The following is a 12,018-nucleotide window of genomic DNA, read 5'->3' on the forward strand; positions in this document are numbered from 1 at the left end:
CCCCTGTGGAGTCCTATAAGGGGCAGGGGCTTCCCCTGTGGGGTCCCCCTGGGGCAGCGGTGCCCCACGGAGCGGGGGTTCCCCGGCGGGACACTGCTGCTCTATCGAGGGGCCCGCTGCCCCCAGCCCGGGGAAGGGGACGCCCGGGCGCCGCCCGCCGCCGCGTCACTTCCCCGACCTGGCCCTTTAACGTGTGACGGTGCGTGACGTCACCGCCGGCCCGTGTTTACAGCTGCCTGCGGACCGGGGAGATAGATAGAAAGTACCGACAGCAGGCAGCGGCGGCACCGCCGGGATCCAGGACCGGGCAGCGGCGGCACCGCCAGGATCCAGGACCGGGCACCGGCACCGACACCGACACCGCGGCTCGCCATGGGGCGGGGTGCCCGGGCGCGACCCGGCTGACCGACCCGACCCGTCCCGTCCCGTCCCGTCCCGTCCCGCCCCGGCGGACCTTGGCCGGCCCGGCAGGGGAACGGCGCGGCACGGCACGGCACGGCCGGGGATGCTGGCGGGATGCCGGGCGCCGGGGCGGCCCGGGTGCTGCCGACGTGGGTGCTGCCAACGTGGGTGCTTCTGGCGTGGGTGCTGCTGGCCCTGCCACCCAGCCTGGCCCAGCCCCAGCCCAGCGGGCGCCGGTGGGTGACGGAGAAGGAGGCCCGCTTCGACACCACCTACGCCGACTGGGTGGGCGCCGACCTGATCAACATCTACGCCTTCAACCACAGCGTCCGGCGGAACCGGGTGAGCAGGCGGGGCGGCTGGAGAGGCCCGCTGCCTCCCTGGGCTCCCCGTCCCCTGGGGTCCCCCCGCAGCCAGGGCTTTGGGGCGGGCGGCGGGGACAAGTCCTCCACCACGAGGGCCGAGCAAAGTCCGGCCGCCGGGGCCCAGCCTGCCGCGGCCGGTCCTGCCCCGCCAATGCCTCGCCTTCCCGCTCTCCCCGCAGACGGAGGGGGTGCGGGTGTCAGTGAATGTCCTCTCCGACCACAAGGATTTGCCCGTCCTCTTCGTGGTGAGGCAGAAGGAGGCCGTGGTCTCCTTCCAGGTGCCGCTCATCCTCCGGGGCCTGTGAGTACTGGGGAGGACCGGCGGGCGGGCAGGGGTGCCGGGGGGCCGGTGGGCACGGCACGGCATGGCACAGCTTGGCGGGCGCTCTGCCTGCCCAGGTACCAGCGGAAGTACGCGTACCAGGAGGTGAGCCGCACACTCTGCCAGCCCCAGACCAAGGCGGAGGTGGAGACCCAGCACTTCTACGTTGACGTCTCCACGCTCTCCCTCAACGCCTCCTACCAGCTGCGTGTCACCCGCGTGGAGAACTTCGTGCTGCGGTGAGAGGAGCCCTGCGCCCCGGTCCCCCTCCCTGCCCACTGCCTGCCAGGGCTGCCTGCCGGGACGGTGGGCTCCCCTCACCAACCATCATCTCGCCCGTGTTCTCTGCAGGACAAACGAAAGGTTCAGCTTCAACGCCACAGCCGCCCAGCCGCAGGTGAGGAGGAGCTGGCACGGCACAGCATGGGATGGGGTCTGTGCCTGGGGAGGAAAGTGTGGCCACCATGCCAGTGACGGGCTCTTCCCCTGCCCAGTATTTCAAGTACGAGTTCCCCGAGGGATTGGACTCGGTGATCGTGAAGGTGACCTCGGCCATGGCCTTCCCCTGCTCTGTGATTTCCATCCAGGACATCCTGGTAGGTTTGGGTGGCAGGGCCTCCCATCCAGGTGACACCTGATGCCCGACATGGCTGATGGCCCCTCTGCCCCCGCAGTGCCCCGTCTACGACTTGGACAACAACGTAGCCTTCATCGGGATGTACCAGACCATGACGAAGAAGGCGGCCATCACGGTGCAGGTGGGCGCCAGCCCACTCCCAGCCCTGGCCTGGCGCTGGCGGGTAGTGCCGGATAGCAGAGCTTGCAGAGGTTACCGCTCTGGTGCGGCCCCGAGCCCCACAGCGAGCCCTGGCTGCGTGGGGCAGTGTGGGAGGCCCCCTGGTTGGGCTCTGCTGACCTCTGTCTCTCCCCCCTCCCTGGGACGGCCACCACAGAAGAAGGATTTCCCCAGCAACAGTTTCTATGTGGTGGTGGTGGTGAAGACGGAGGATGAGGCCTGTGGGGGGGCTCTGCCCTACTACCCCCTCTCCAAAAATGCCTCACCAGGTACGCTGGGGCGGGGAGGGTGCTGCAGGAAGCCGTGGGTCACAGGCTGGGGAGCAGCATCTGCAGAAGGCTGAGCCCCCGGCCCATGCCTTCTTCCAGATGAACCCGTGGATCAGCACAACCGGCAGAAGATGCTGGAGGTGACGGTGTCGCCTGCCATAACCTGTAAGCCTGGGAGGGGTCGGCTGGGGCTGGGGGGTGCTGGGCTCCACAGGGGGTCCCGCGGCAGCTCCCCAGGGGTGCCGCTCTCCCTGAGGGCTCGTCCCGGCTCTGCGCAGCGGAAGCCTATGTCAGCAGCATGCTCTTCTGCCTGGGCATCTTCCTCTCCTTCTATGTCCTCACGCTGCTCATCGCCTGCTGGGAGAGCTGCCGGTGAGTTCCCGGGCATCGCTGCCCTGGCCACCCTGTCCCCTCTGCACACCCCATCCTGTCCCCAGCACAGTGGGGGTCCTCGGGCGTGCTGTGGCCCCCCCACCCCAGCTGCTGGCATGGCGCTGCTTACAGCCGCTTCCCTCGGCAGGCAGCAGAAGAGGAAGGGGCTCCTGGCAGCCATGGACTCGCCCAGCCTGGACACGGGTGAGGGACTGGAGGCTGCAGCCAGTGCCAGCGGCACACAGCGGGGGGGTGTCTGCCTGGGGGCTTCCCGGTTACTTTGCCATCTCAAGGCTGTGGCAAAGCCCTTGGTTCTGCAAGAGATCCCCACTGTCCCCCTGAGCCCCACTTGTCCCCCAGTGCCCCAGGGGACAGTGCCCATCGGGACAAATCCCGATGTTGGGGGGACAGGGATGTCCTGGGGCTCGGGCTTGACGGCTCTGGGGCTGGCAGGGCTGCACTGGGGCTGGGGTGTCTCACCAACTCTGTCTCTTCCTTTCCACGGCTTTCTGGGGACTCCCAGCATCTCTACTGGGTAGGTGCCAGCCTCGGCTCTGTCCTTGCCTGTGAGCTCGCTCCCGTGCCTGCGCAGGTGCTGCTCTGTGCCAAATGGCTGGGCAGCCCCAGGCCAGGGGTGCCACGGGAGGCTGCCAGTGGCTGACAGAGACCCTCCCATCTTGCAGGGCATGCCCGCAGCATCCCTGACTCCTTCCTGGGCCATGCTCCCTATGACAGCTACGGTTACGGCTCCTTCGGTGAGTGCCGCGCGCCATTCCTCGCGTCCCCGCCTGTCGGCGGGCAGCCGTGCCACCCACCCCATCTGGCTGTCCTTGCAGGGAACGGTTCCTCCGGCAGCACCGAGGGCGTCACGGACAGCATGGGCTCGGCAGAAGTCCCCTATGGCTACGTGGGTGAGTCCCGGGGCAGCGGTGCAGTGGTTGGCATGGCCGCAGCCCTGCAGAGCCAGCGTGCCTGGGCAGCGCCAAGCTGCCCCAACAGAGGTGTGCTGCCAGCAGCGTCCTAGCTTGGCCACTCTCTGTCTCTTGGGAAGGGTCCCTGGGTTGCCAGCCCCTCCGTGCCAGCCCACAGCAAGGTCTCTATTGATGCCAGCAGGGCGGACATGTGCCAGGGGACCCCCACCCCAGGCCTTGGCCCCGCTCCTGCTCCAATAACTCTTACTTTCCTTTGAAGGGCAGGAGCAGTTCAAGCGGCGCACGCCCTCCACCCCGATGAGGCCGCTGAGCATTGCCATGGGTAGATGCTGGTACCGGGCAGGGATGGGCCAATCAAGCCAAAATCTGGCCTGCCCCAAGCTGGCGCCCGGGGCGCTGAGCACCTCTGCGCCCTCCTCCCCCTGCTCAGAGTGGCCTGGCAGCCCCCTCCCGCGGGCAGAACAGCGCCCGAGGGGCTGCGGGGCAGGGGGAGGACATCGTCCTCCTGGCCCCCAGCTGTCCCCAGCCCAGCAGAGCCCTGGGGGTCAAGGGTGCGGGGTGATGCTCGCCCGCACCGGTACAGCTGGTGCGTGTCCCCGGGGCAGCACAGGGGTCCATGCGGAGCTGGAGCCCGTCCCCAGCGTGAGTTGGCGAGGAGGCAGCCGAGCAGTTAATTGGGGGTGATTGGGGTCCTGCGGGGCGGGCGCTGAGGGAGGCTCGTCCAGGGTGGGCTCTGCTGATGGCCCCCGCTCGGCTGCAGGGGAGCGGTCGCTGGAGAACGTGGCCGGCCGGCCGCGCCTGGACTCGCTCAGCTCCGTTGAGGAGGACGACTACGACACGCTGGCCGACATCGACTACGACAAGAACGTCATCCGCACCAAGGTGCGTGTGCCGCCCTGTGCCCCCCGCCCCCCCGCTGGCTGCTCCCCACTGGCCAGGGTGAACCCGTCCACCTGCCTCTCCTTCCAGCAATACCTCTGTGTGGCCGACCTGGCCCGCAAGGACAAGCGGGTGCTGCGCAAGAAGTACCAGATCTACTTCTGGTGAGTGGGGGGCAGTGGGGCAGAGCCGTGTCCCAACCTGGGGCAGGCAGCGGGGGTACCCCTGACACCTGCCCTGCCTCTCCCAGGAACATCGCCACCATCGCTGTCTTCTATGCCCTCCCCGTTATCCAGCTCGTCATCACCTACCAGACGGTAAGCGGGGCCATGGCAGCACTTGGGGCTCCCAGGAGCCTGGGGGGCTGCGGTCCCCAGCCGCCACAGGGATGTCCCTGGGCGTCCACCCATGTTCCCAGGCCCCGCTGCCGCTGCTCTCACCATGCCCGCCCATGCACAGGTGGTGAATGTCACCGGCAACCAGGACATCTGCTACTACAACTTTCTGTGCGCCCACCCGCTGGGGAACCTCAGGTGGGTTCGGGCGGGGGGGGGGAAACGGTGGGTGGCTGGGGCTCAGGTGGGGTGGTGGGGCCCCAGGGATGGAGAGGGGTCCGCGGCACCCACATCCAGACTGTCCCCGGCAGCGCCTTCAACAACATCCTCAGCAACCTGGGCTACGTCCTGCTGGGCTTGCTCTTCCTGCTCATCATCCTGCAGCGGGAGATCAACTACAACCGGGCGCTCATGCGCAACGACACCCACGCCCTGGTAAGGGGTGGGTGGCTTGCCTGGGGGGGGTCTCAGCTGCCCAGGACCCCCCTGCTTCCCCTCCCTCCCCTCCCATCCCCCAGGAGTGCGGCATCCCCAAGCACTTTGGGCTCTTCTACGCCATGGGCACCGCCCTGATGATGGAGGGGCTGCTCAGCGCTTGCTACCACGTCTGCCCCAACTACACCAATTTCCAGTTCGGTGAGTGCCCCACCTGGCCCCCCGCCACTGCCTGCGCCAGGGCCACCCTGCTCACTGCTGCCCCTCTTCCCCCGCAGACACCTCCTTCATGTACATGATTGCGGGGCTCTGCATGCTGAAGCTCTACCAGAAGCGTCACCCGGACATCAATGCCAGTGCCTACAGCGCCTACGCCTGCCTGGCCCTCGTCATCTTCTTCTCCGTCGTCGGTGTGGTGAGTACTGGGGGTGCTGGGGGGGGGAGGGGGTCAGTCAGTCGGTCCCCCCAACCCGCTGCCCGCCACCCCTGCTCGCCCTGCAGGTCTTCGGCAAGGGGAACACAGCCTTCTGGATCGTCTTCTCTGTCATCCACATTGTGGCCACCCTGCTGCTGAGCACCCAGCTCTACTACATGGGGCGCTGGAAGCTGGGTGAGGCGGGGGGGCACCGCCGCGAGCGGGGGGGGGGGGGGGGTGGCGCGGCGGACAACCCCCACCCGGCGCGACCTCTCCTCTCCCCTCAGACTCGGGCATCCTGCGTAGGATCTTGCACGTGCTGTACACGGACTGCGTCCGGCAGTGCAGCGGGCCCATGTACGTGGTGAGTGCTGGCACCACGGCTCGTGGCACCGGGGTCCCCGGCTCAGCAGAGACCTGGCCTGGCAGTGCTCCCCCCGCCCACACCTCACAGCCCCCCCTCACCTTTTGCAGGATCGAATGGTGCTCTTGGTGATGGGAAACATCGTCAACTGGTCACTGTAAGTAAGTGCGGCGCTGGGCACACGCCAGACCCCACGCTGCTCCTCCCGGCCCAGCGCTCCCCGTCCCTGCTGCTGCTCCCGCGGCACGGCCCCCCCCAGCTGCAGCTGGGCTGAGGACAGCCAGCTCGTGACAGCTGTGAGCTGAGCGCAGCAGCTCTTCTCTGTAGCTGCGGCAGCCCAGTGTCCCCACGCACTGCCTGAGCTCCCAGGGGCTGCCGGCGTGCCTTGGGGATGGCGGGGCGCATGGGCATGACCCAGGGGGGACGCCCCTAGCCTACGCCGACCCCGTTGCCTGCTCCTGCCTCCCCAGTGCTGCCTACGGCCTCATCGTCCGCCCCAATGACTTTGCTTCCTACCTGCTGGCCATCGGCATCTGCAACCTTCTCCTCTACTTCGCCTTCTACATCATCATGAAGGTACAAGCTGGCTGCGCAGGAGCTGCCTGCCCGGTGGGGAGGGCTGGGCAGGGACGGGCACCCCTGCCAGATCCTGCCTGCACATCGACCCGGGCCTCTCCTGCAGCTCCGCAGCGGCGAGCGCATCAAGCTCATCCCCTTGCTCTGCATCGTTGGCACCTCAGTGGTCTGGGGCTTCGCCCTCTTCTTCTTCTTCCAGGGGCTCAGCACCTGGCAGGTAAGTGGGAGGGTGGTGCGGTGGTGAGCCAGGGTGGCCACAGGCCAGTGCGGTGACAGCTGGCCCTGTTCCTGACAGAAAACGCCGGCCGAGTCCCGGGAGCACAACCGCAACTGCATCCTGCTTGACTTCTTTGATGACCATGACATTTGGCACTTCCTCTCCTCCATTGCCATGTTCGGCTCTTTCCTGGTAGGTGCTGGCTGCCGCTGGCACGGCTGCCCGCTGCCCGCGGCCACCCCGGCTCACTGCTGCCACGCTTCCCTTGCTCTGCAGGTGCTGCTGACGCTGGACGATGACCTGGACTGCGTCCAGCGGGACAAGATCTATGTCTTCTAGGGGCCCGCAGCCGCCCGCTGCCCCGGCCCCGTGCCAAATGCCTGGCCGCAGCCCCCGGGGAGGGATGCCCGTGCTGCGGGTCCCGCCAGCCACTCCGTCCCCCTCCCCGCGCAGTCCTGGGATCCCGACGTGCCTCCTTCCCGTCGGCCGGGTGTCCCCCCCCACTGGTGTTGCATGCCCGTCCACGGGCTTGTCGTAGCCGGAAGGGGGACTGGGGGGTCCGCCAGGGCACCTTGTCTTCGGTGGCGAGTGACACTGGAAAAGGTGCTGCTGCTGCTCTGGGTCCGTGCACCCCGGCGCAGTGGGGCCAGGGCGAGTGCTATGCTAGCAGCCCCGTGGCCCCCCCCAGGCACGCGGGTGGGGGGGTCTCTCTTCAGTGCCTGAGTCGTATGGGTGGGAGGTGGGGAGGGGGGGTGTGTCCGGCGCAGTGGCTGGGGAGGCCCTGCTCACGTCTCCCTCAGCATCCCCAGAGGGTGGGGTGGCCACTGGGTGCCCCCTGTCACCGCTCCCCTCCAAGGCTGCCACCTGCTCGCCACGCGTGGGTCTGCTGGGAAGGGACTCGCATTAAAGTGTCTGCACTTTGCCAGTGCCTGCCGCCTCCTGCCTGGGCAGTGGGAGCCCGGGGGGCAGTGGGGGTCCCCGGGGGGGGCAGCGGGCTCTGCCCTGCCGGCCTGCCACTGGATGTCAGCCACGCTTTGCTGCGGCGGTGGCTTCTCCTTTCCACCAGGGCTTGGGGAGAGGGAAGATGGCACAGGGGCTGGGCAGGGCTGCTGCCGCCCTCCTGCCCCGCAGACCCCCTATGCTGTGGGGGGTGCCGTGGTGCCAGAGCAGCAAGGCTGGCAGCCTCGGGGTGGGGGGGGGTTAGGGGTGCGCAGGGAGGTCCCGATTCACGGGCAGTGAGGGTGCTGGGGCTCCCCTTGGCATCCCAGCCCGGTGCCAGGGCTGCTGCACGCCTCACTGTGCCCTGGCCCATGCGAGCAGGCCGTGCCCGGCTGGGGCAGAGGGAATCCGGGGGATGCCCACGGGATGCCCAGGCATGATGCTGTGCTTGCGGGATGCCCGCAGCCTCGCTGCTCTGCCCTGACCAGGGCACGCTGTGGGTTGCGGGGGCCGCCCAGGAAGCCCCGCTCGGCTGCCCCAGCTCCCCGGCAGTGAGCACACGGGGAAATCAGCCATGAAGTCAGGGCAGAAACCCTCGACGGCTGCCGCAGCCAAGCGAGCGCTTGGCTATAAAAGGACTTACTCCATCAGCCCCCTGCCCCGTTCCCTCCCTGCCCCCAAACCCGCTGGGGTGGAGGCACGCGGGGAATGCTTGGGCATGGGCCTGAGTCACTGATTTTCGGAGTCTTTCCCCAAATATGGTGCCTGGGCCGGAGTCACTGTGCGCTACGAGGCTGGCGTGCCCCAGGAGGGAGGGCGGGGGGGCCTGGCCCCCAGACCGCGCTGACATCACTGTCCCAGCGCCGGCCTTTTAGCACACGGTCAGCCTCCTAACTGTGCAGTGTGCTGGCTCCCACGCAGAGCATCACCCCTCGCCTCCGTGAGCAGCTGCTTGTAAGTCCTGCTGGGGCGGGGGGGACAGTGGGGAGGGTGCCCAGGGTGGGGACGCCAGCCCCTGGCATGGATCTGTTGCTCCCCAGGATGGGGACCCTGTGCCTGGGATGGCGATGCTGCTCCCGGGACTGCCAGCGTGCTCCCCGGATGGGGATTCTGCTCCTCCGATTGGGATGCCGCTCCCCGGGATTGGGATTCCGCTCCCTGGATGGGGATGTTGCTCCTTGGATTGCAACACTGCTCTCCGGACGCGGGTCGGGCTCCCCAGGAGGGGAAGCTGAGGCTTGGGCTGGGGACACTGCCCGGGGTTCTGGGCTGCTCCTGCTCCTCAGGACTGTGTTGCTGTTAGGGCTGCGCGGCTGCGGGTCAGCTGGGCTCAGCCCCTGCGGTGGCCGGAGCGGCCATGTGGGGCTCAGGGCAGTGCTGAGGCTCCAGCCCCTGCTGACCCCTTTCTGCCCTGTGCCTCGGCGGGGATGGGAGATGGGCACAGGCTGCCTGCGAGGCATGTGGGGTACCTCTGTGTCACCCGTGGGGTGCCTCTGCATTGCTGGCAGCAAGCGGGGGCAGTGTCCTCCACTGCACCGAGCTGTGCCAGGTCTCGGAGCCCAACCTGCAGAATCCAGGCGCATCTGCCCCAGAGGTCGGGGCGAGCCAGCCCGGGGATGACTGTGGACTCAGGGACCGGGCACACGGCTCCTTGAGGGCGCAGCCCCGGCACTTGGTGGCTTAATGCCAAGCAGGGAGCTGTGCGGGGAGGTGTGAGGCCAGCTCCACCCAGGGCTCGGCTGCCGGCTCCCGGCGCCTCTCCCTCCTGGCATCCTCCCTGGCATCCTCCCTAGTATCCCTACCCGCAGCCAGCTACCTGCCATCTCTGCCTGCAGCATGCCCTTACAAGGGCACAGGCACGGCTCCCGCCACAGTCCTGCTTCGCCTGCGGTCCTCCCCGGCACCAGGACCCGCCGTGCCGAGGCCACCCCATGGCACCACAGGCATGGCGTGGCCACCCCGCCATGCCATGGCCACTGTGCTGTGCCATGGCCACCCAGCCCTGCCGCTGTCACCCTGCCACCTGGACCCCTCTGCTCTGCAGCCCCCGTGGGGGCAGCATGGCTGCTCCAGCTGGAAGGCACAGCCGTGCCAGGGACGTTCATGCCGACCAAGAGCCAGCGGGTGGCTGAGCAGGCAGGGGACGGGGATGAGGCTGCTCTCCTGCGCAGCCTGAGCCAGGGAGCAGGGACAAGGCACCTCTGCCGGGATGGGAACCGTCTGTCCGGGCAGGCTGGGGGGTGGTCACGGCCATGCACTCACCTCCAAATGCGCCCGGATGGAGCTGAAGGGCTGTTGCGTGGCAAGGGAAGAGCCAGGAGGAGGGCACGTCCCTGCTGCACCAAGGTGGGAGGTGGATGCAACAGGGTGCTGGGGTGGCCGCAGGGTCCCTACGCAGGGGGACAGCATCTCCGCAGCCTGACAGTCCCCATCCCACCGCCAGGTCTCCCAGCCGCCGCAGACATGGCGAACAAGGGCCCGGCATATGGCATGAGCAGGGATGTCCAGTCCAAGATCGAGAAGAAGTATGATGACGAGCTGGAGGACCGGCTGGTGGAGTGGATCGTGGCGCAGTGCGGGGCGGCGGTGGGTCGCCCCGAGCGGGGCCGCCTGGGCTTCCAGGTCTGGCTGAAGAACGGCATCGTAAGTGGGGAAGCCCGGGCACCCACTATGCCCGCTGGCTCCAGGGCTGGGCGGCTGGGGGGGCGATGGGGAGCTCCGCAGCTGGCAGCATGTGCAGCGCAGCAAGCCCAGCCTCTCCTCTGCCGGCAGGTCCTTAGCAGGCTGGTAAACAGCCTCTACCCTGATGGCTCCAAGCCTGTCAAGATCCCCGACACCCCCCCCACCATGGTCTTCAAGCAGATGGAGCAGATCGCCCAGTTCCTCAAGGCGGCCGAGGACTATGGCGTGGTCAAGACGGACGTGTTCCAGACTGTCGACCTCTTTGAAGGTGTGGGGGGGGGCAGCCGGGGTTGTGGGGGCTGGGGCTGCTGCACCATGCCTATCCTCATGCCTCTCCGTCCCTCGGCAGCCAAGGACATGGCAGCAGTGCAGAGGACACTGATGGCCCTGGGAAGCCTGGCGGTCACCAAGAACGATGGGCACTACCACGGGGACCCCAACTGGTTCATGAAGTAAGTGAGTGGAACGTGGTCCCGGGCGTGGGGACCCCCCCTGCCCCATGGCTGCCTGGAGCGGGCTCTTTCCACCACCCCACAGCACCCCGGAGCACATGGACGCAGGATGCCAAGCTTTCAGCTGGGAAGTGGGGGGTGGCTGGGCCACCCCTGGGCAGTGGGGGCTGCTGGGCGCCCCGGGGACAAGGATCCAGCCGCCCCAGGGAGGGGGGTGGGTGCTGCATGGTCTTTCCCTACACCCCGCAGGAAAGCGCAGGAGCACAAGCGGGAGTTCACCGAGAGCCAGCTGAAGGAGGGCAAGAACGTCATCGGCTTACAGATGGGGAGCAACAAGGGGGCATCACAGGCGGGGATGAGCTATGGCCGGCCCCGGCAGATCATCAGCTAAGCAGCCCCCCTCACCGCCCCCAGCCCTCCCGCTGCCGGGAGAGCAGCCCCAGCCAGGACCTCCATCTTCACTCCCCTCGGCTCAGCGCATCACAGCCACCCGAGCACCGGTGGCCGCCACCGCCCCTCACCAATTGGTATTTATTGACAAGAAAACGCCAGCCAGCCCAAATGACCCTTCAGCGCAACCAAGAGCAGCACATGCCCAGCCGCAGCGATGCACCCGGCCTCGGGGACCTCAGGGCAGCTGTGCCCCGGGCAGCCTCTCCCCTCCGGCTTCGCACGCTCCTGCTGCACCCCCGTGAGCCCCTGCTGCCAGCCGGTCCTGTCCCTGCTGCGCTCGCCGGCACCTGTGGGTGTTCTGCTGCCCTCCCCGGGATGGCGGGTGGGAAGCCACCCCGCCTGCCCACAGCCCCACACGAGCCCCGCGCCACCGCCGCAGAGATCCTTGCGAATGGGGAGAAAGAAAATTGGCCTCGGTTTTGTACTTTGTTTTTTTTGTCAAAATTAAAAGGTTATTCATCTAGTGCGGCCTGACAAGGTTTCCTCCCGCCTGCCCCGTCGTCCCTGGGCCGGTGGTGCCAGGAAAGCCAAAGCCACCCTCCGTAAAAGCTGCTCAGGTCGCCTGGGCCGCGTCTGCTCCTGCTTCCAGCTCCCAACCTGGGCAAACCAGAGCTGGGGATTGGGCTCTCCCTGCCTGGTTCAGACAGCTCTGCGGGGTGGCTCTGCCCTCTCCCACCCGAGCCACAGCACCCACCTTCCTCCTAGCTCCTTCCAACTGCTCTCCCCTGGCCTGGAGCAGCCCCGGTTATCCTGACTGCCAGGGAGGAAGGCATGGAGGGCTGCGAGGGGCCACGAGCGGACCCAGCACCCTGG

At 67.9% G+C, this 12,018-nt stretch overlaps 2 protein-coding genes across 10 annotated transcripts; both read left to right on the forward strand.

Annotated features, from left to right (window-relative positions):
• Positions 1-198: 198 nt before the first annotated feature.
• On the forward strand, positions 199-7,601 carry SIDT2 (SID1 transmembrane family member 2). 8 transcript variants are annotated; one of them, XM_069787907.1, is made up of 28 exons: positions 199-744; positions 947-1,068; positions 1,167-1,328; positions 1,441-1,486; positions 1,584-1,685; positions 1,764-1,847; positions 2,043-2,154; positions 2,254-2,319; positions 2,433-2,526; positions 2,675-2,730; positions 3,050-3,061; positions 3,210-3,281; positions 3,363-3,437; positions 3,718-3,780; positions 4,219-4,340; positions 4,428-4,501; positions 4,588-4,654; positions 4,797-4,870; positions 4,984-5,107; positions 5,191-5,308; positions 5,386-5,522; positions 5,609-5,717; positions 5,810-5,886; positions 5,997-6,043; positions 6,357-6,462; positions 6,569-6,679; positions 6,758-6,871; positions 6,956-7,601. In XM_069787907.1, exons 1-28 carry the CDS (start codon positions 517-519, stop codon positions 7,016-7,018), a joined length of 2,637 nt encoding a protein of 878 aa, XP_069644008.1. In that variant the 5' UTR covers positions 199-516; the 3' UTR covers positions 7,019-7,601. The 8 variants fall into 8 exon arrangements, 7 of the variants coding, with proteins under 7 accessions (XP_069644008.1, XP_069644004.1, XP_069644009.1 ...); XM_069787903.1 differs by having other exon boundaries at positions 3,210-3,437; XM_069787908.1 differs by lacking the exon at positions 3,050-3,061.
• An 819-nt stretch (positions 7,602-8,420) lies between these two features.
• Positions 8,421-11,668, forward strand: TAGLN (transgelin). Of its 2 annotated transcripts, XM_069787915.1 has the most exons (5): positions 8,421-8,572; positions 10,062-10,261; positions 10,391-10,568; positions 10,650-10,752; positions 11,002-11,668. In XM_069787915.1, exons 2-5 carry the CDS (start codon positions 10,082-10,084, stop codon positions 11,141-11,143), a joined length of 603 nt encoding a protein of 200 aa, XP_069644016.1. In that variant the 5' UTR covers positions 8,421-8,572; positions 10,062-10,081; the 3' UTR covers positions 11,144-11,668. The 2 variants fall into 2 exon arrangements, with proteins under 2 accessions (XP_069644016.1, XP_069644015.1); XM_069787914.1 differs by lacking the exon at positions 8,421-8,572 and having other exon boundaries at positions 10,045-10,261.
• The last annotated feature ends 350 nt before the right edge of the window (positions 11,669-12,018 follow it).

This window comes from Haliaeetus albicilla, chromosome 7 (genome assembly GCF_947461875.1).
Source record: "Haliaeetus albicilla chromosome 7, bHalAlb1.1, whole genome shotgun sequence".
In the NCBI taxonomy this organism is placed as follows: domain Eukaryota; kingdom Metazoa; phylum Chordata; class Aves; order Accipitriformes; family Accipitridae; genus Haliaeetus; species Haliaeetus albicilla.